Source organism: Oncorhynchus clarkii, chromosome 10 (genome assembly GCF_045791955.1).
Source record: "Oncorhynchus clarkii lewisi isolate Uvic-CL-2024 chromosome 10, UVic_Ocla_1.0, whole genome shotgun sequence".
Taxonomy (NCBI): Eukaryota; Metazoa; Chordata; class Actinopteri; order Salmoniformes; family Salmonidae; genus Oncorhynchus; species Oncorhynchus clarkii.
In genome coordinates, this window is record NC_092156.1 from 42,334,361 (window position 1) to 42,356,480 (window position 22,120).

General features: G+C 42.0%; 1 protein-coding gene and 1 long non-coding RNA gene across 3 annotated transcripts; both read left to right on the forward strand.

Moving 5' to 3' along the window:
- The first annotated feature begins 1,008 nt into the window (after positions 1 to 1,008).
- LOC139418493 (transmembrane protein 88-like) lies at positions 1,009 to 3,866 on the forward strand. 2 transcript variants are annotated; one of them, XM_071168013.1, is made up of 3 exons: positions 1,009 to 1,549; positions 2,556 to 2,935; positions 3,096 to 3,866. In XM_071168013.1, the coding sequence occupies exons 2-3, from the start codon at positions 2,561 to 2,563 to the stop codon at positions 3,372 to 3,374; spliced, it is 654 nt and encodes a 217-aa protein (XP_071024114.1). In that variant the 5' UTR covers positions 1,009 to 1,549; positions 2,556 to 2,560; the 3' UTR covers positions 3,375 to 3,866. The 2 variants fall into 2 exon arrangements, with proteins under 2 accessions (XP_071024114.1, XP_071024113.1); XM_071168012.1 differs by having other exon boundaries at positions 1,011 to 1,549; positions 2,550 to 2,935.
- Positions 3,867 to 5,229: 1,363 nt separating this feature from the next.
- Positions 5,230 to 17,830, forward strand: LOC139418495 (uncharacterized). The gene is made up of 3 exons (XR_011635333.1): positions 5,230 to 5,486; positions 9,553 to 9,662; positions 15,318 to 17,830. It is a non-coding gene; the product is annotated as an uncharacterized lncRNA (long non-coding RNA).
- Positions 17,831 to 22,120: the final 4,290 nt, after the last annotated feature.

The window sequence follows — 22,120 nt, forward strand, 5'->3', positions numbered from 1 at the left end:
CAATCTGGTGATCCTCTCCTTCTCCTGCCACATCACTCCGTTCTACCCCATCCACATTTCCTATTCGTTCTCTGAACCTGGTGTTCTGTTTTTCATCAAGACGGCAAGTGCCAGTCCCCTTTCCTTCTTGACCTTCAGCACAACATTAAAACAACTATGTCTTGTATGGCCCAGGCAGCCGCTGTCCCTACCTACCTTCTACATAGTACATGTGTTCCGTTCTGTGTTCTGTCTCGGGGTCTGTATACTATAGTGCTATTAGAAGCTACGTCTTATCTTTGTGCAATCAGTGAGTTCCCTCCCCCGTCATCTATATCTCACTCAGGAGTAGATAGGAATGTACGGATCTTATGTGAGAAACTATCCATGTTCTGAATAATGTATAGCAAATGTAAAACAGATGTACTGGATCGGATTATCTTGCAATGGAGACACATTGCAAAACGTTAACAGTTTATTCCGTCTTATCACCATCTCACTAAATTACACATTCCTGTTTTAAATGCTTAAATGTACTTGCTTCAGAAAGTTCCACTCTACTGTTTGTTCTCATGTGTTTAGGATTTTAATATCCACACATTTTCAATATTCGAATGCAGAAGTTAGTGGTTAGTGATTGTAGTGACTTCAGCAGAAGGTAGTGGTTAGTGGTTGTAGTGACTTCAGCAGAAGGTAGTGGTTAGTGGTTGTAGTGACTTCAGCAGAAGGTAGTGGTTAGTGGTTGTAGTGACTTCAGCAGAAGTTAGTGGTTGTAGTGACTTCAGCAGAAGGTAGTGGTTAGTGGTTGTAGTGACTTCAGCAGAAGGTAGTGGTTAGTGGTTGTAGCAACTGCTAGAGTTTGGCCCTCACCCCTGACTCCTAATCTATCCAAATAAACACTCTCCCTCTCCGGAGTGACTGCCTTCCCATCCCTCCCCACCCCCTCGCTCCCCACTGGGTGCAGGGGTTATCAGTGTAATCCCTCCTGTGTGCCCCCGCCCTTCCCAAATACCATCACCAACCCCTAACACACCCCAGCTGCCTCTGTACCCACCAGCACCACAGCAGCCCACAGACACGCACCCAGCAGAGAGGAGACAGGCAGGAGACAGAGGGGAGACTCCGTGACTAACCAAGCTGGAGTAAAAGTGAGGAAACGGCACGGCAGGAAATGAAGAGCCAGAGCCAAGCAGGAAAGCAACATTTGCCTTAACTGTTCAGAACGTCGGATTCAGCACAAAGCAAAAGAGAACGATAGTCACACTGACTGAGGGCTGTGAGGACACAAAGCATCTGCTGAATACCGGGAGTTTACCTTCTGGAAGACCTGGATACAGCAGAGAAAGGTCTGAACCCTCGACATAAAGGCTATCAACCTCCACCTGATCAATACCATCCCTCTGACCTCGGGATCTGGATGTTCATGCAGTGGAGGGCGACCTCTTCTTCTCTCCACGGGCGTTCTCAGAGTGGGAGGACAGGTTAAAGAACAGAGTACATTCTCATCGTCTCACCGCGACTGTGAGAGGAGAGAGAGACAGATCCTCAGAACGACTCCACCAATCACACAGTGAGTAAACACATCTCACCGTGGTCGTTATGGGTGTCCAGGGATGAAGGAGGGACATGGAAACTAAAACTAAACATCCTAACAAAGATCATGGTCAACTCTCTTGCAGCGTGTTGTGTTTATGCTGCTAGTGCGTGTTTGGGTGTGACGAGACAATTAGCATTTGGCATTGTATTACAGGACAGTTGAATAACTTCAATTGAAGGGTTTGAATCCACCCGTTCATTGCTAGGTTCATATGGAGACTGAATGGAGAATGAACTATTTAAATCCATGATCCTTTTTACCATGATGTTCTCAGAGGTCATACATGCTGGTCATACATGCTACCTTCATCTCAATACCAACAGTCTAGTATTATATTTGTGACCATTACACATGGCTGAGGTACCACCCCACTTCTAAAGACAACTGGAAAGTTGGGTGAAATATATGTATTTTAAAGTCCATTATAATGATCCGTTTTCATTTCAAATCCAACTTAACTAAAGGTTGTTGACTGTTAAAATTAGCGGTAGAGGGTTTCTCAGAAGGGGTGTATGGGGGGGGGGGGCTCGTTCCTGGCTCATTGTTCTGAGACTGTAGTCATCCAGGAGACTGGGGGTGGGGCCAAGGGAAGTCTATTTCCTACTTCCCCGAGTTGCGTAGTTATCTGTGTTTTCTTTCCGCAGCTCTCACCACTGTACTTTAGGAAACTTTGCTACTCTCACTTTAATGGAGCAACATTCAGAGGCTTTTTTCACTCTGTTATGTAAAAACATGGGCATGCCAAACAGATTCCTTTCTGTAAAGGGGATTCATTATCAGGCTCCCAGTCTATGTAACTGCAACTACTAAGGCACCCTAACAGAATAGAAGTAATAGGCCCGCCCAATACCACTTAACCCATAACCAACTGCACTGCCACTAGTAATAATGATTATACCATTGTACTGTATGATATGCACATAAATTACTTAATTAATTAATTAAACAACCCTAATCATTTTGTTTTCTGAAGGCCCAGGGAGGATGAGTCTGTCGAGAAACGGAACCCTGGAGAAGGGCATCACCCAGCTGAATCACATTAATAATGGGGAACCTCTGTCATCACTGCCATCCCACCTCCAGCACACAGGCTCTGTGACCTCTGTGCCAAGGTCACCCACGGGGGGGTCAGGAGTGGTGGTGCCACCCCCGTACTCAGTGGCGGGCAGCGCATCAGGGGGTACAGACGCCCCTCTGGAGCTGAGAGGCTCTCTGGACTGCTGGGCGTGCTCAGTACTGGTGACGGCTCAGAACCTGATCATCGCACTGGTCAACGGCACACTGGCCAGCATCGTGTTCGGCACCATCTTGACCCCAGCGCTGGTCATGGTCGTGTTTGGCTTCCTGTGTCACTCCACGGTAAGACTGCCATCCAGGAAGGAAGTCTGTGTGTCTCAGAAAGATAGAAACAGAGAGGAAAGAGTCATTGACACGCGGGGAAAGGAAGAGCATGAGTCACCACCTGAACATTGCAGTGTGACACATGAGTGGTATAAATATGTGTGTATGTCGTCCCCAGGTGCAGCCCAATGGCACGTCCCTGTACTGTTCAGACCTGCTGGATGACGGTGGCTGTGTGGCCCTGCTGGTGGTGGGCTTCATCCTGGTCACCCCCCTCCTGGTCCTGGCTCTGGCTGCCTACTGCCGCCTGGCCCGCCACCTCCAACTGGGCCTCTGTTTCATCCCCTATAGCAGGGCCGTATACAAGAACCTGCCTGCCTCGCGCCACCGTGGAGGGGACTGCTGCGGCCCGCATGGGGCCTCAGAGGGGGAGGGCAAAGGCAGTGTGTGGGTGTGAGTAGAGTAGATGTTGACCCAACCACCGATGCAGGGTCAGATAACATTTTCTTCCTCCTTATGGTGAAGGTTAGGATTGGGGGTCAAGTAATTTGATCCTAGATCTGTGGATAGGGGCAACTTGTACTTTGAGCAGGGAGGGGGAGAATGTGAAGGAATGGAGAAAGAAAACAGAGCATGAGGTGTGGAGATTATGGACATCTTTCATATGTCTGTAGGTCTGAGGGTGGTGTGGGGGTGGATCTTACAATACACTGGTTCTTTTATAAGTAGAGAGCAAAGGTGAAGCTGTAAAAACACACAACTATGCTACATGAAGTACTATCAAATATCCCTGTAACTACGCTGTAATTCAATGTCACATTATTGCGTTTGTTTTTTTAAATATTCAATAATGCTGTACTTTTATTACGTTATGCTTGTTTAGAATAAAATATTCCATCATATCGAAAAAGTTGCTTTGTGTTAAAGAAATAAAGAAAAGGGAATCAGGTTCTGTTGTGGACTGTCTGGCATGAAATGGCAACACCTCCCTCTAGTGGATCACAAGATGTCCTCTACCATGACAATCCTGTGGGATACCAAGGCCACCATCTCTCTGATGCCATTTGGCAGCTGTCAAATATTGACTCTTTAATCCAAGTTTGAATGGAGTTATAGTCACAAATACATCCTATAAATGGTGTACAGAATCAATCAAAAAGCTTTTTATGACATCACTTCACTTAGTAACTTCATGACATCACTTCACTCAGTAACTTCATGACATCACTTCACTCAGTAACTTCATGACATCACTTCACTCAGGAAGGGTTTGCTTGGATTCCCTTGTTGGGCTTGAATAGAATGATGACATTCATAGAAAACTGTTGACAACCTATACTCATATTTTGTGGATAACAAAAACAGTTGTCATGCAGTAATAAATACATGAGTAACTTGCCAAATGTTTTTATTTTATTTTAAGTAAGCTAAAGCAATCAACTTCTGTCATGTTTATATAATCATGGCCTGTGAATAGCTGTTGTAACGTAATTGAGAATACCTGGAAAAAAATACTTTGAGTATATTACAGGCTTTCTAATTGCCCATTATAGCAATAGAATTGTATTAAATAGATAATCCCCCCCAAAAAATATTATTAAAGCTATGCCAATTTCATATAAACAACTACAAAATAACCTATTTTCTCCCTGCCAGCTGTTGTGCTGTATGTCAGCTGTGGTGCTGTATGTCAGCTGTTGTGCTGTATGTCAGCTGTTGTGCTGTATGTCAGCTGTTGTGCTGTATGTCAGCTGTTGTGCTGTATGTCAGCTGTTGTGCTGTATGTCAGCTGTTGTGCTGTATGTCAGCTGTTGTGCTGTATGTCAGCTGTTGGAAAGTTCACTGCTCAGGGTCACCAAAGGTCAGTGTTGTTCTGCCTGTCATTCAAAATAGGTTATTCAGAAACAGGCAGGTAAGGACACCTTTCAGACATGATCAACGTTATGGTAGACTTTTGTGTTGGTTGAATGCACTGGTGTCCTCGTGTTGATGATGGACAAGATAATAACAGCATATGTTGACCTTTAAAAAAATAAAATAAAAATTGTATCTTACTATGTGGAGGTATAATATGCAGAATAAAGTGTTTTACATATTAGTGTAGGTAAACACACCATCTTGACTAACATTGCATCCCTTACCAATTAGATCACCATTCATGTCCTTGTTTTTAACATTTTTTTTACAAGGATACACTTCACTTGAAATCTATTTACTGCCCATACTAAATTGGCAACACACACATACACTGTAAGTGCGGGGACAGCGTCAGGGGAAGCATGTTTTGTTTTGTGGCCACGCGCTGAGGGATTAGCTATTTAAAGACGCAGAGTCGACAGTGGAAAATTTCCATGCCCTTGTTGTATCAATGAGAGAATGATAGACGCTCTACCAGGGACAAGACAGGTTGCATTTACAGCATCAGTGGTCAGAGGAATGAGCTCTGACTGCCTCGTGACATCAAACCAGAAGATCAGACATCAAAAAGCAAATGATACCATTTTTTAGAGAACTCCAACCAAACCTACTCACAAAACAAGTTCATACCATTTTTATATTTTATTTACAGGTGAGTTATAGACTATTCTATTATTTTGGCTATTCAATAGCACCATGACATACGGGGATATTTCAATGTTTTGTTTTCACATTTCGTATTCGGTTGATGTAACCTTCATACAGTTATTGATTGGTTGTAGGGTATGGCTACATTTGACTATTGTGATTTTTTAAATTTGAGTAATTGGGAAGGAGAGGGAGTAAGAGGACAAAAATCTTAATGGCCCAATGCAGCCATTATATAAATATAATTTCTGGGTACCAATTAAATATCGTAGTGTAGTCTAATAATTTTCCATTAAAATTGACAAGAAAATGCTTTTTTAAAGCAAAAAAGTATTTCTCAAGCAAGAAAACTGAAAACTAGCCATTGTCAGAGAGGTTTGGAACACTTTTTGTTATTGGTCTATTAACAAACAGACAAAACTCCTGCCCATGTAAACCTGCTGAATAGAAGGTCCTGTGTAGATTGCATTTTCAACCAGCAACTATCAGGAAATCAAACAATGATCAAATGTGTTTTACAGTGTTAGTTTCATCAGCTACTGTACAATATGATACAAAACACAAGAAAACATAATTTTGACTGCATTGGGCCTCTAAAATATTTGAAAGGCTATTGAAATTCAGAATTATTGCTCTGACATGACTTCTTAATTTGCATATAGCCCAGGCCTACTTTATACATGAGCTATTTTGTGCATAACAACACACAAAATCTCTCATTTTAAGATCAGAATTTAGAGAAATAGAAATGCAGTCATTAATTTCCGTTATGGGATACTGAGAGATCTGTCTGCCTTTCTCTGCGTAAATTGCTCTAGTTTCAATGGCAACAACAGATTATGCTACTGCCGGTTTATGTAACTGTCTTTTCAGAGAACGCAGTGTATCAATAGCCTACTGTAGCTTACCGGTTGACAGCAACAAGTCTGGCATGCGCACAAGTGTAGCACCCTCTGGACAGCACCTTTATACAGTAAGCAAAGTGAGTGCACTTGCCCTGTAACCTTAGGGTTGCTGATCTCTCCACTTATTTGCTACACTGGTGGCAGCAGGACCCAGCCTTTGTAGTGCATCTGTTGTGCAGTTCTTATCCACCATTGGGGTTATTCCTGCAGGCCTGCCTCACACAAGAGTAGCCTACAGTGTTTTGTCCCTGCACAGAGGTTAAGTCTGCACCCCCTAAATGTCTATACTTGTATCAGGTAGGACTATGTGAAATCATTGATATGGAACCTCACATTATTTCAGAATTGTGGGCACAAACCGAAATAGACCTAGGAAAACACACACAAGCAATAACAGCTTGGTTGGGCATGTGGGGATCACCATGTTGAGGTTGCCTTGTCCTGTACTGTAAAGGAGAGAGATCTGAGATTAGATCATCTTGTTGGCAGTGTTTTCCCTTGTTCTCACAATTCCCTGAAGAAACACGCTAAGCCTCCTGGGATTTGCTGCTCGCCATAATTTAAGGTTACTTTCGTAACCACGGTCCTAAGATAATATGAGTGATATGAGATGTACAGTGCCTTGCAAAAGTATTCATTGCCCTTTGCATTTTTCCTACTTTGTTGCATTACAGCCTGTTATTTAAATGGATTTTTATTTCATGTAACGGACATACACAAAATAGTCCAAATTGGTGAAGTGAAATGAAAAAAAAAACTTTTTTTTTTTTTTAAACGGAAAAGTGGTGCATGCATATGTATTCACCCCCTTTACTATGAAGCACCTAAATAAGATCTGGTGAAATTGAGCTTTTTAGCCATCAAGGAAAGCGCAAACCCAACACCTTTCATCACCCCGAGAATGCCATCCCCACAATGAAGCATGGTGGTGGCAGCACCATGCTGTGGGGATGTTTTCATTGGCAGGGACTGGAAAACTGGTCAGAATTGAAAGAATGATGGATGGCGCTAAATACAGGGAAATTCATGAGGGAAACCTGTTTCAGTCTTCCAGAGATTTGAGACTGGGACGGATGTTCACCTTCCAGCAGGACAATGACCCTAACCCTAAGTATACTGCTAAAGCAACACTTTAGTGGTTTAAGGGGAACATTTAAATGTCTTGGAATGGCCTAGTTAAAGCCCAGACCTCAAATCATTTGAGAATCTGTGGTATGACTTAAAGATTGTTGTACACCAGCGGTACCCTTTGGGGGGGTGAATAGTTATGCACGTACAAGTTTTCCGTTTTTTTGTTTTATTTCTTGTTTGTTTCACAAGAAAAAATATTTTGCATCTTCAAAGTGGTAGGCATGTTGTGTAATTATACAAACCACCAAAAAAATCTATTTTCATTCCAGGGTGTAAGGCAACAAAATAGGAAAAATGCCAAGGGGAGTGAATACTTTTGCAAGCCACTGTACACTACATGACTAAAAGTATGTGGACATCTGCTCAAACACCAAAATCATGGGCATTAATATGGAGTTGGTGCCCCCTTTACTGCTACGACAGCCTCCACTCTGGGAAGGCTTTCCACTAAATGTTGGAACATTGCTGCAGGGACTTGCTTCCATTCAGCCACAAGAGTGTTAGTGGGGTTGGGCACTGATGTTGGGCGATTAGCTCTTGCTCACAGTCGGCATTCCAATTAATCCCAAAGGTGTTCAATATGGTTGAGGTCAGGGCTCTGTGCAGGTCAGTCAAGTTCTTCCACACCGATCTCGACAAACCAATTCTGTATGGACCTCGCTTTGTGCACAGGGGCATTGTTATCCTGAAATAGGAAAGGGTCTTCCCCAAACTGTTGCCACAAAGCTGGAAGCACAGAATCGTCTAGAATATCCTTGTAAGCTGTAGTGTTAAGATTTCCCTTTACTGGAACTAAGAGGCCTAGCCCAAACCATGAAAAACAGCCCCTGACCATTATTCCTCCTCCATCAAACTTTAAAGTTGGCTTTATGCATTGGGGCAGGTAGTGTTCTCCTGGCATCCACCAGACCCAGATTCGTCTGTTGGACTTCCAAATGGTGAAGCGGGATTCATCACTCCAGAGAACGAGTTTCCACTGCTCCAGAGTCCAATAACGTGTGGTTCTGGGATTTTTGCTCACCGTTCTTGTGATCATTTTGACCCCACGGGGTGAGATCTTGCGTGGAGCCCCAGATCGAGGGAGATTATCAGTGGTCTTGTATGTCTTCGATTTCCTAATAATTGCTCCCACAGTTGATTTCTTCAAATCAAGCTGCTTACCTATTGCAGATTCAGTCTTCCCAGCCTGGTGTAGGTCTACAATTTTGTCTCTGGTGTCCTTTGACAGCTCTTTGGTCTTGGCCATAGTGGAGTTTGGAGTGTGACTGTTTGAGGTTGTGGACAGGTGTATTTTATACTGATAACAAGTTCAAACAGGTGCCATTAATACAGGTAACGAGTGGAGGACAGAGGAGCCTCTTAAATAAACATTTTTGGGGGGTTAAAAAAAAATACAAATTCACAAAAGTAGTGCACTGGGCCTTTAATAGTCCTATATTAGCCCAATATAGCTATCTACCCCCAAACTACTTCCCGACAACATTGTGATTTATTTTTTTATTTTTTTTTACGTTACTTGATAACTCAACCACATGTGAATCTAAACTAGATGTTGAACTGAGGTCTGTGCCTCGTGGGTTATTTCATTTAAAAGCTCCCTTTGATTAATGGTTTGTTTTTAATCTATTCGATCTTCTGTCATAGCTGGAAGTAATAATTTAAATGGTTCACAGCCTCCAGGGTCCAAAATATTAAGAAAATACCATAAAGCTATCACTCTCTCTCTCTTTCTCTCTCTCTCTCTTAAACATAAAAACTATCAATATATTTTATTAGGATAGTCCTAAAACCAAACCAGAATGACACATTTAGGGACAGCTTGGAGTGTGTCAGTTTTAGAAATGTATAACAACCCAATTTTGCTGGTGCAATTCATATAGAGGGATGAGTAGCTCTTAAATTCCCTGAAAAAGGCTCATAATTCATTTGCAATATGGTTGTTGAAGTTTTCTCAGTTTTCAGGTTTTGAAATGTATAGAGTGCCCAGTGCTAATGCTTCTTTTAAATAACAAAATCATTGTTCTCTCTTTTCAGACTGGCTCCTCGAGCTGCTGCGCCCATGGGTGTGAAGGTTCTCCAGTGTTTTCCCTGGTACAGGAGGTGTAAAGACAGAGGCAAGGGCAGACACTGCCCCCCTAAAGCAGGTAACAACACCAACTACAGTTTTTGCAGGAGTGTGATGCCTACAGTGGCTTGCAAAAGTATTCATCCCCCTTGGCATTTTTCCTATTTTGTTGCCTTACAACCTGGAATTAAAATACATTTTTGGGGGGGTTTGTATAATTTGATTTACACAACATGCCTACCACTTTGAAGATGCAAAATATTTTTGGGTGAAACAAACAAGAAATAAGACAAAAAAAACTGAACTTGAGCGTGCATAACTATTCACCCTCCAAAGTCTATATTTTGTTGATCCACCTTTTGCAGCAATTAGAGCTGTAAGTATCTTGGGGTACGTCTCTATAAGCTTGGCACATCTAGCCACTGGGATGTTTGCCCATTCTTCAAGGCAAAACTGCTCCAGCTCCTTCAAGTTGGATGGGTTCCGCTGGTATTCAGCAATCTTTAAGCCATACCACAGATTCTTCATTGGATTGAGGTCCAAGTCTCAAATCTCTGGAAGACTGAAACAGGTTTCCCTCATGAATTTCCCTGTATTTAGAGCCATCCATCATTCTTTCAATTCTGACCAGTTTCCCAGTCCCTGCCAATGGAAAACATCCCCACAGCATGATGCTGCCACCACCATGCTTCATTGTGGGGATGGTGTTCTCGGGGTGATGTGAGGTGTTGGGTTTGCTCTTTCCTTGATGGCCAAAAAGAAACATTTTAGTCTCATCTGACCAGAGTACCTTCTTCCATATGTTTGGGGAGTCTTCCGAAAAGCCCTGCTCTGTAGAGTGTACGGCTTAAGGTCCCATTGACAAGTACTCCAATCTCCGTTGTGGAGCTTTGCAGCTCCTTCAGGGTTATCTTTGGTCTCTTTGTTGCCTCTCTGATTAATGCCCTCCATGCCTGGTCCGTGAATTTTGGTGGACGGCCCACTCTTGGCAGGTTTGTTGTGGTGCCATATTCTTTCCATTTTTTAATCATGGATTTAATGGTGCTCCGTGGGATGTTCAAAGTTTCAGATATTTTTTTAGAACCCAACCGTGATCTGTACTTCTCCACAACTTTGATCCTGACCTGTTTGGAGAGATCCTTGGTCTTCATGGTGCCGCTTGCTTGGTGGTGCCCCTTGCTTGGTGGTGTTGCAGACTCTGGGGCCTTTCAGAACAGGTGTTGAGAACAGGTACTGAGATCATGTGACAGATCATGTGACACTTAGATTGCACACACGTCTTTATTTAACTAATTATATGACTTCTGAAGGTAATTGGTTGTACCAGATCTTATTTAGGGGCTTCTGTTTTTAATTTTTACAAATTTTTTGAAATAAGTAATTTTTTTCCATTTCACTTCACCAATTTGGACTATTTTGTGTATGTTCATTACATGAAATCCAAATAAAAATCTATTTAAATTACAGATTGTAATTTTGTAAACAAAATAGAAAAAATGCCAAGGGAGATGAATTATTTTGCAAGGCACTGTATTTGTTTAGATTTTTTCAATGGGGCACTATTTGCAAAGAGAAGAACACAGTGTTCATTAAAGTGGAACTGACAGCATTTTAACTCATCTGCAGATATGAAACAAACAGAGAGTCGTAATATCAGTTAAAAATATCAAATTCCCAGTTTATGCTACAAAACCAACTTTATAAGAGGTTTTGAAAATAAGTTTTATTTAAGTCAAAGTTCCATGACGTACATTTTCAATTACTACATTTTTTGGACAAAAACAGACGAATGTAACTAAGGCTGGGAATGTCAATATAATCAAACTAGCAAGGGCAATAAAGAAAATAGCAAGGGCAAGAAATGTGAATCGCTTTGCTAGCTAGTTATGCTTAACTTGAACGACTGTTATGGCTATCTAGTCCAATTTCAGAGCACTCTCCTTGTCTGAGTATGCCAGAGCGCAGAATAACTGATGAATTGACGAACACTTAACACTGGCTGAATATGACCGGTGTCAGTAAACGTTGGCAAAAAAAGTAATTCAATTGTTGCTATCAGCACAGTTAACGTTAGTCACTACGCTCTAGATAACATGTAAACAGCCATAACAGCTCTGCTAGGGCAAGTAAAATGGTCAGTGCGAGGTGTTCTCTCATTTGTGTCTGGAAGTAGCTAGCAGCTTAGCCAACTTTAGTCACTTAACTTGGCTGTTGTGAGGAATGCTCGGATCAACCATACTCCATGGCCAGTGTCCAATATCAATAGTGCAGTGTGCGGGGGGGGACGCTTTGAATTTACCAACATACAATCTGACAGCACTCTGCGTTTACGAACGACCCAGAGAGCACTCTGAAACACTGAGTGATTTTATTTGTAAATCAAATGGGTTTACATTTTTTTTAATCCATCAGCCACCGGACCAAGCTCCTAACCGCCAGGCCACCAGCCATCCAAGATCCCCCCCACAACAGTTCCCCAAGAGCTGCCCTTTAACCATCTGAGACCCCCCCCCCCCCCACACACACACACAGTCCCCCCTCCCTTGAGAAAATAAGATACAAATAAAGTAGAAAAAATATTCCATTCCCCACCCCCAAGACCTCCCCCAGTAACCAAGAAAATGAACAAAATATAAAAAGGAAAAAGACAAAGGAAAACAGAAAGCAAAAAAACATCAAGGACAACTGAATATGTTTAAGTGCATGTATGGCACTATTTACATGTGTGTGTGACCATGTATGTGCACCTGTGTGCATTTGAATGAGTGTGTGTGTATATGCATGTGTACAAACACCTGCACAGCATCAGCCTCAGGCAAACCGGCATTAGCAGTAACAACATTGCCCCTCAGTGTCATTCAAACTTACTTTTTGTTATGTTTTATTTTGACTTTATTTTTTATACTTTTATCTTTGACCGTCATTCCATCCCTCAGCTTCCCTCAGCCCATCCCACCTATCTCTGCTGGCCACCCTCTTCGGAATTCTATGCACCATACAGTATATCTTTCAGCTATGCTGTGATGTTTAACATACAATTTCAATCTATCTAATCGAATAGAATCCACAGATTGAAGATAAATATTTTTACTAAGAGTATTAGTATATTAGCTATTGACTGACCCGGTCTCTCCAGATCTCACAACAGTACTACTTCTAGGGTCAATTTTAGATCAATGTTATGCATTTTCAGCCATTCCTGAACCGGAGAGCAGAAACAGGCACCCTTAGTTGTCAATGAAATGTATTTGGCATCGATCAAATGGGTTGGCAGGTAAGTTCCCATTCAGTTGTCAAAACGTGTCTTGGAACATGCGTGCATTGGCAGGCAAGCTGCAGAAGGACGAGTAGGCTACTATTCCCCATTGTTTATCAGTGCAATTTTGACGGCCAACTAGCTGAAAAAAGTTTGAGGGTTTATCTAATGTTCCCTCATTAGATTTTAGCTTATCTTGCTCTGGCTAGCATTAGTTGTTGAGGTTGTTGTTGTTGTTGTTGATGTGCATAACTGAAGAGGAGACTACTTTTCATGGTTGTTTGATCAATAGGTATGTCAAGTTCCCAAATGTAAGAGTCCTCCCATGGTATTTACTGATTTGCAGAAATCCATTCAGATGTATTTTGTGGCTTTTGGCGAATGCTTTTCGAATGATCTAAATTGTGCTGTTACTACTGCCTGTAAACACACAGTCCAGTTCAAAGTGAATGATGGCAGGCCCTTGTGGCAAATGGCTTATTTGCACAAAGGCTTATTTGCATATAAAGGCCTACTGTAGCTCTTATTGGCTATGGTGCACCGGTCTGCGTAGACTCCGGTCCTGGATGAGACAGATGTCTTTATTTGGTTTTATTTAGTGCAGTGTCTATTAATAGTCTAAATGCACAGCTGCTTTCCCACTCTATATTTATATAGAATTTCCACAAATGCCTTACTCTATGTCATTCCCAAACATTCTATGAATTTATGAAACCGTGAAAATGACCATATCTAAGTGCTCGCTTGTCATCGTATTTGTATTCATTATGGATCCCCATTAGCTGAGCTACTCTTCCTGGGGTCAAGCAAAATTAAGGCAGTTATACATTTCTATAAACCTTACAGTACATTCACAACAGATTTCACAACACATTAAGTGTGTGCCCTAAGGCCCTTACTCTACTACCACATATCTACAACACAAAATCCATGTGTGCACGTGTGTATAGTGCGTATCTTATCATGTGTGTCTGTATGCATGTCTCTGTGCCTATGTTTGTGTTGCTTCATAGTCCCCAAGGTGTATTTTAATGTATTTTTTAAATCCAATTGTACTGCTTGCATGAGTTACTTGATGTGGAATAGAAGTTCCATTTAGTCATGGCTCTTTGTAGTACTGTGCGCCTCCCATAGTCTGTTCTGGACTTGGGGACTGTGAAGAGACCTCTGGTGGGATGTATTGTGGGGTATGCATTGGTGTCCGAGCTGTGTGCCAGTAGTTCAAACAGACAGCTTTGTGCATTCAACATATCATTAACTCTCACAAATACAAGTAGTGATGAAGTCAATCTCTTTGAGCCAGAAGAGATTGACATGCATATTATTAATGTTAGCTCTCTTTGTAAAACCAGGGGCCAGCCGTGCTGCCCTGTTCTGAGCCAAAGGTCCCTCTTTGTAGCACCTGACCACCTGACTGAACAGTAGTCCAGGTGTGACAAAACTAGGGCCTGTAGGACCTGCTGTCACACCCTGACCATAGTTATCTTTGTTTCCTTTATTCTTTTGTTTTGTTTTGTGACAAGGGTGGTTGGTTTAGTTTTTGTATTATCTAGTTTTTTTTGTATGTCTAGGGTTTTTCTAGTCTAGGTGTTTATATGTCTATGGTTGCCTAGATTGGTTCTCAATCAGAGGCAGCTGTTTATCGTTGTCTCTGATTGGGGACCATATTTAGGTAGCCATATTCCTTGGATAGTTTGTGTGTTGTTATTCTATGTTTAGTTGCTTGTTTGCACTAGTCATATAGCGTCACGGTTCGTTCTGTTGTTTTGTTCAGTGTTCGTTCTTCCATTAAAAGAAGATGTACACTTACAACGCTGCACCTTGGTCTCCTCACTATGACAAATGTGACACCTGCCTTGTTTTTATTGCTGTTAAGAAGGCAGAACAGCGCTTTATTATGGACAGACTTCTCCCCATCTTAGCTACTGTTGTATCAATATTTTTTGACCATAGTAGTTTACAATCCAGGATTACTCCAAGCAGTTAGTCCACTCAACTTGCTCCACATTATTCATTACAAGATTTAGGGTTTAGTGAATGATTTGTCCCAATTACAATGCTTTAAGTTTTTGACATTTTTAGGACTAACTTATTCCTTGCAACACATTCGGAAAACTAACTGTAGCTCTTTGTTAAGTGCTGCAGTAATTTCAGTTGCGGTACTAGCTGACGTGTATAGTGTTAAGTCATCTGCAAAGCCAGTGACATGTCGTTAGTAAAGATTGAAAGAAGTATTCTTCCTCGGGGTGTATATGAATAGATTTTTATAAGATTTCATGGTGCTAGTGCTGTCTGTTCGACTTTAAGGCCATTTTACAATTGACTTGGAATGTAATTTTGGACTGACAACCCTTTGACAGTTCATCATCATCAATAGTAGTACAGTATGGGAATGTGACTTCCCAACAGAGATTCATGTCAGTATTAATGTAATATTAATGGGGTTTTAATCCTCTCATCTCTCCTTTTCCTGTTTAGTTCCATACATTGAAGCGGAGCCCCAGTTTGCCCCGACAACCTATGCCAGCGCTGGAGGAGGAGTTGTCTACTTTTCCCACAAGGCAAGAGTGGCCTACAGACATCAGATGGAAGGCAACGTTATAGATACCACCTACTGACCCCTAGCCTCATCCTGCAGCCCCTGCTGCAGAAACACCCCTCAAAGACTGTCTGCTCAGAATCCTCTGTCTCACAACAGACTATATCCCAGTTCTTCAATGATCTTGTTTGTAGTTGAGGAGCTCAGTTCATCTCAATGTTAGAGATAGTTGCTTGAATGAAGATGGAGGCTGAGTAGCACTTCTGAGAACAGTCTGATAGGCTTACGACATTTTTTGACAGAATTGGAAGAAAACACTTTTGTAGATAAGGGTAAAGAAAATGTGTTTACGCTATTACCTTAAAGTGCATTCTTCTTGTTTTATCATTTGTCACTTTATTTATTGTTCTAGGGTCAATGTTGTGTATTTATTGTTTTAGGTTGAATATTTTGCATCTAAATTACGTTTTGTAGTTGTCCATTTGCTGTAAAATCCCATCTAGCAACTGGTGTTGTAGACTAGTCATAACTAATGCACGGCTATGCGATGAATGCTATAATTCTACAACTGTCAATTATTTCTGTCACTTTATGTTCTATTTGTGTTGTTTCTTTTGAAATAATGGAACAAAACTAATGTTACATTACTAATAATGTAACAAAGTATGTTTTAAAATAGTGTTGGATAGTTGCAAATGAATTGTCTTGCAGTTTGATTATGGAACATTGCTACAGTGTCCGTCTAGTTCGGCCCATGTTCACTGTTATCCTATCACAGCCTTTCAATAGTTTTGAGTAAGAATGGGATATACTCAACAAACAGGCCTTTACGAGTAAGGGATAATCAACTAAAATAATGAACAACGTGGAAGGTGTGTTCCAAGATGCGCTAGCAAGGTGACATCTAACAAATTACACATTATTTTCCAGAGAACACAGAGCCCTGAGTTGATTATCCCTTTTATAACATGGCTCAAATTGTTTAAAAAAAAAACATAATTTGTACATTTTTATTTAACCTTTATTTAACTATGCAAGACAGCTAAGAACAAATTCTTATTTAGACAGCCTACCGGGCAACAGTGGGTTGGTTAACTGCCTTGTTCAGGGGCAGAATGGCAGCTTTTTACCTTGTCAGTTCAGGATTCAATCCAGCAACCTTACGGTTACAGGCCCAACGCTCTAACCACTAGGCTACCTGCAGCCCTGGCATTTACCTTTAGAAATGTGTTCACTTTGCAGGTAGAAATGTGTTCAACATTCACTGAAGTAGCTAGCAAGTTTACTAGATAGCTGCAGGAGATGCCTTGGTAACCAAACAGACTTGCTGGTTTAGCTAACCATCAGCTTGCTATTATGAAAATCAAATTCAACAATGCCAATAGTGTTTTCAATTCGACTTTCTTTCAAAAGCAGCTCAAACATAGAACATGAAAGAATTAACTATAGCCATTGAATTCTACTATGCTGATATACTGTGCGTTATAGGGAATTATACAACGGGTGGGTCTGATCCTGGACGCTAATTGGTTAAAACAGCATTCCAGCAGGTGTCTATTCCCCAAATTACCACAAGCTAAAGCTATGATATTGAAATGCCTATTTACTCTGTTCCATCTCACTGCGCAATCCACTGTCTCATCAGCCCAGCCAGACAATTTATAAACTTCATCCCCACTGTAAAAAACATCTAGACATTATCTCCCATTTCTTTTAGACTAGCAATCGGTTTTCAATAACAGAGATTTGTATAAAACTTGCAGTCTGACTCTCTGACATTTGCAATTTTGTTTCATATTGAAATTCGACCTCTTGCTGTCCCATAGTAATGAACATGTAGGGATCGGGAGTCGGGACGAGAAAGACAGGCAACTTTTCTCAGCCAGTCGAAATCATGAATCAGCTTCATTTTTATGGACAAATACAAAGACATTTCAATAGAGAACAGATAAAACTAAATGCAGCTAGCTTGCAGTCTTTCCAGCTTCAGTTTGAAGTGATTGTGTTAGCTGTGTTGTTGGCTAGCTCCTCTGAACAACAGTGCCCTGATGAGAGAGCACATTTTCTATGCCAGGTGAAATCACGCATCATGAGCTCATTCTTATGAATGTATCCAAATAAATGTTACTGGAAAACAGCTTAAACAAATGCAAATGCAGCTACTTTGTTGTTATTCTGGCTGCATTGTTTGGCGTGACTGTAAGTTAGCTGTAGTTGGCTAGCTAGCAAGCAAGGGATAATAACATATAGCAATAGAACATTTAGAAGAATGACTGGGTCGTGTCCAACTGTCCATAGATACAGAACAAAAAGTCTAAACGACTATGTCACGTCTATGGCAACCAAACCGATAGAACAAACAACCAGCCGGCTTGGGTAGCAACCCTAGATATGTGTCAGGACTATATCTCATGGAAGGATGAAATAGTATGAATAAATTAATCAAAATAAAGTTAATTAAAATATGTCAATCATTATTTGAATATGTTGGTTACCCGTTGTATAAAAGTGATAATGCCCTCGAAGCCAGTGTTTGGAGGATATATTGGCACGGTTTACCGGCCCTCAACTTAGTCTCGGGCCTAACACTCGTGCCAATATGTCCTCCAAACACTGGCTTCGAGGGCATTATCACCTAAATAATGCACACTATAGAATTCCTTTCAAGCCAATCAGAAACAAGTATTCAACAATGCAATGGTACAAGAGACGTTAGAAACTGAGTGGTTCGAGCCCTGAATGCTGATTGGCTGACAGCCGTGGTATATCAGACCATATACCACGGGTATGACAAAACATTTATTTTTACTGTTCTAATTATGTTGGTGACCAGTTTATAATAGCAATAAGGCACCTCTGGGGTTTGTCATATATGGCCAAAATACCGCAGCTATGGGCTGTGTCTAGGCACTCCACATTGCGTCGTGCATTAGGACAGCCCTTAGCCGTGGTATATTGGCCATATACCACACCCCCTCAAGCCTTATTGCTTTGAGTAAACACTGAAGATTAATACTTAGTGACATGACTAAACTGGAGGGAGCTAGGGAGGTTCATTTGACTGAGTAAAGCTCACACAGACATGTTTTAGATACGAGAGGGCAAAGGGTTATGTAATGCGTGTCAGAGATAGAGGTGAGACAAAAGAGAGGAGATTTAGTTTACTTCTCTGGGTAAATACTACAGTAAAACTATAGGTACACATAGTAATTGGCACACACATAACATGGTATGTATCAAACCTTTCAGGTAAACATCCATTCAGTATATTTGGTAACTCATCAATACAAACATGAAGCAGGTTTCCTAATGCCTGCATACACAAACGTATGTGGACACCCCTTCAAAATGAGAGGTTTCGGTTATTTAAGCCACACCCGTTGCTGACAGGTGTATAAAATCGAGCACACAGCCATGCAATCTCTGTAGACATTGCCAGTAGAATGGCCCGTAATGAAGAGCTCAGTGGCTTTCAACATGGCACCAGCATAGGATGCCACCTTTCCAACAAGTCAGTTTGTCAAATGTCTGCCCTGCTAGAGTTGCCCCGGTCAACTGTAAGTGCTGTTAATGTGAAGTGGAAACGTCTAGGAGTAGCAACGGCTCAGCCGTGAAGTGGTAGGTCAAATCAGCTCCCAGAATGGGACAGCCGAGTGCTGAAGCGGGTAGCGCGTATAAATCGTCCGTCCTCGGTTGCAACACTCACTACCAAGTTCCAAACTGCTTCTGGAAGCAACTTCAGCACAAGAATTGTTCGTTGGAAACTTCATGAAATGGGTTTCCATGGCCGAGCAGTCGCACACAAGCCTAAGATCACCATGCGCTATGCCAAGCGTCGGCTGGAGTTTTGTAAAGCTTGCCACCATTTTACACTGGAGTAGTGGAAACCCGTTCTCATCTTCACCATCTGGCAGTCCGACGGACATATCTGAATCTAGTCGATTCTGTGCTTGCAATCTTTGGGGAAGTCCCTTTCCTGTTTTTAGCATGACAATGCCCCTGTGCACAAAGTGAGGTTCATACAGAAATGGTTTGTCAAGGTCAGTATACAAGAACTTGACTGGCCTGCACAGGGCCCTGACCTCAACCCCATTGAACACTTTTGGGATCAATTGGAACGCCGACTGTGAGCCAGGCCTAATCGGCCAACATCAGTGCCCGACGTTACTAATGTTTGTGGCTAAATGGATGCAAGTCCCTGCAGCAATGTTCCAACATCTAGTGGAAAGCCTTCCAAGAAGAGTGGAGGCCGTTATAGCAGCAAAGGGGGGACAAACTCCATATTAAAGCCAATGATTTTGGAATGAGATATTTGAAGAGCACTTTTGGCTATGTAGTATGTCTTAACAAACATGGAGATCAAATCACTTTCTGAACCACTTGCCTGTTTTATACATTTACCTGTTTCATAATCATGGCAGATTAAAACAACCAGTGGTTTCAATAAATGGTCAACCCACATGCAAATGTGAACCATCTCAAGTGTTGTTATAACAGTTCTAAAGTCTGCAAAGTCATTATGCAGATATTATATTAACACACATTATCATAGCATTATGTTGGCAGTATACCTGCAGCTTTGGATAATATGACTGGACTCCTTGGTTTCTAATAGCATAGCTCTACTTTGGCAATTCACATCATTCTGAGTCGTGACTTTCAACTGAAATGACAAAGCACAAAAATTACAGCGGAGTTTGGTCAAATGGTGGCACTGTTGCATCAGAAAGATGTTCAAAGCAGTTCCCTATAGAGTCCATTATGGCGACTCCAGCCCTAGTAGACAATACCAAATAAGCATCACTCTGGAAATCCTTATGCATATGATCTTATTTTCATTTAAAAGGCTGTTCATATGTAGGATCTTAATTTGAGCCAGTCTCCTACAGCAGGAAAATAATCCTGCAGAAATTGGAAATGTTAATTAGTATGTGGATTGTAATTAACAGAGATTTTTTTGTGGTTGATACATTTTCTGTAAGGTAAAATTACATTTGCACAACTTACAGGAGCAATTAGGGTTAAGTGTCTTGCTCAGGGGTACATCTACAGATTTTTCACGTAGTTGGCTCGTGGATTCGAACCAGCAAACTGTTGATCACTCTTAACCGCAAGGCTACCACCCACTTTCGAAGAGGAAATTACAAACTTTAGAAGCCTTTTTAAACTCACATACACTACAAGTTTGAAATGTCCTGCAAAATTCTTCACCAATAGGGTGATCAAATGAAGATCCTACATCTATTGTCACGAATCCCGTTTCCTGAGTCTGTTTTTTGCCTATGTTCTGTCCTGGAGAGTTTTTTTCGGCGTCCTGGAACGCACCCTGTCTGGTTGCCGGGCAATGTAGCCAGTTGGGGTTTCTGATTACCCGCACCTGTATCCCATCAGCTATCTGCACACCTGGTCCTGATCATCATATCGAGGGTTCCAGTATTTAGTGGATTGGGAAGGATATGGTCCTGAGGAGAGGAGTTGGATTCCTCGGCGTCAGATCCTTGACGATGACCTACTTCGTGAATTTTACCGCCTCCACCCTGGAGCTCCGGGTAGTCCGCCCGGTGGCGTTCGTCGGAGGGGGGGTACTGTCACGAATCCCGTTTCCTGAGTCTGTTTTTTGCCTATGTTCTGTCCTGGAGAGTTTTTTCCGGTGTCCTGGAACGCACCCTGTCTGGTTGCCGGGCAATGTAGCCAGTTGGGGTTTCTGATTACCCGCACCTGTATCCCATCAGCTATCTGCACACCTGGTCCTGATCATCATATCTCCTCTTCATAAGCCCGGACCTGACATTCATTCCCTGCCGGATCGTTAGCCATGAACAGTATGTTGTGCCAGAGTATCAGCCTCAAGTTGGATAGAATTTGTTTTGTTGTTTGTTACGTATTGCTTGCCTTGAACTTACCTCTCCGTTTGTTCTGTCTTCAGTTACTCATCCGGATCATTTACCCCATTCCCGCCTGGTCGTTGGAGGATTCCGCTTCCCCATTGGATCCACCTATTTACTCCCATCAACTCACCACCGCTACCCGCTACGCCACCTGGATATATCTACCCATTCACATTCACTTGTAAATAAATACTCACCTTCTTCCTACTCTCCTTGTCCTGGTCTGCTTCTGGGTTCGATTTTGAAGAAACCTGACATCTATATGTGTTTTGTAGCAAGCAAGTTAAGCAACTGTGTATACCAGAGGAGGCTGGTGGGAGGAGTTATAGGACAGGCTCATTGTAAATATTTTAATACCATTAATGGAACGGGATCTAACACAAACATATGGAAACCACGTTTGACTCCGTACCATTTATTCCATTCCAGCAGGGAGCCCAGCCAACAGCGAGTTGCAGTAGTCCAGAGGGGAGAGGACAAGTGGCTGGAGGACCTACGTCGCTTCCTGTGTGAGGTAGGGTCGTACTCTATGAATATTGTAGAGCAAGAACCTGCCGGAGTGAGTCATTGCTTTGATGTTTACAGAGAACGACAGGTTGTTGTCCAGGGTCACGCCAAGGCTCTTTGCACTCTAGGAGGGCGACACTGGAGTTGTCAACCATGATGGAGAGGTATTTGCGCATGCAGGCCTTCCCAGGGAGCAAGAGCAGCTCCATCTTGTCGAGGTCGAGCTTGAGGTGGTGAGACAACATCCAAGCTGAGATATTTGCCAGGCACGCGAAAGGGGGAAGGAGATAAGTAGTGGAGTGTCATCAGCATAGCAATGATAGGAGAGACCATGTGAGGATATGACG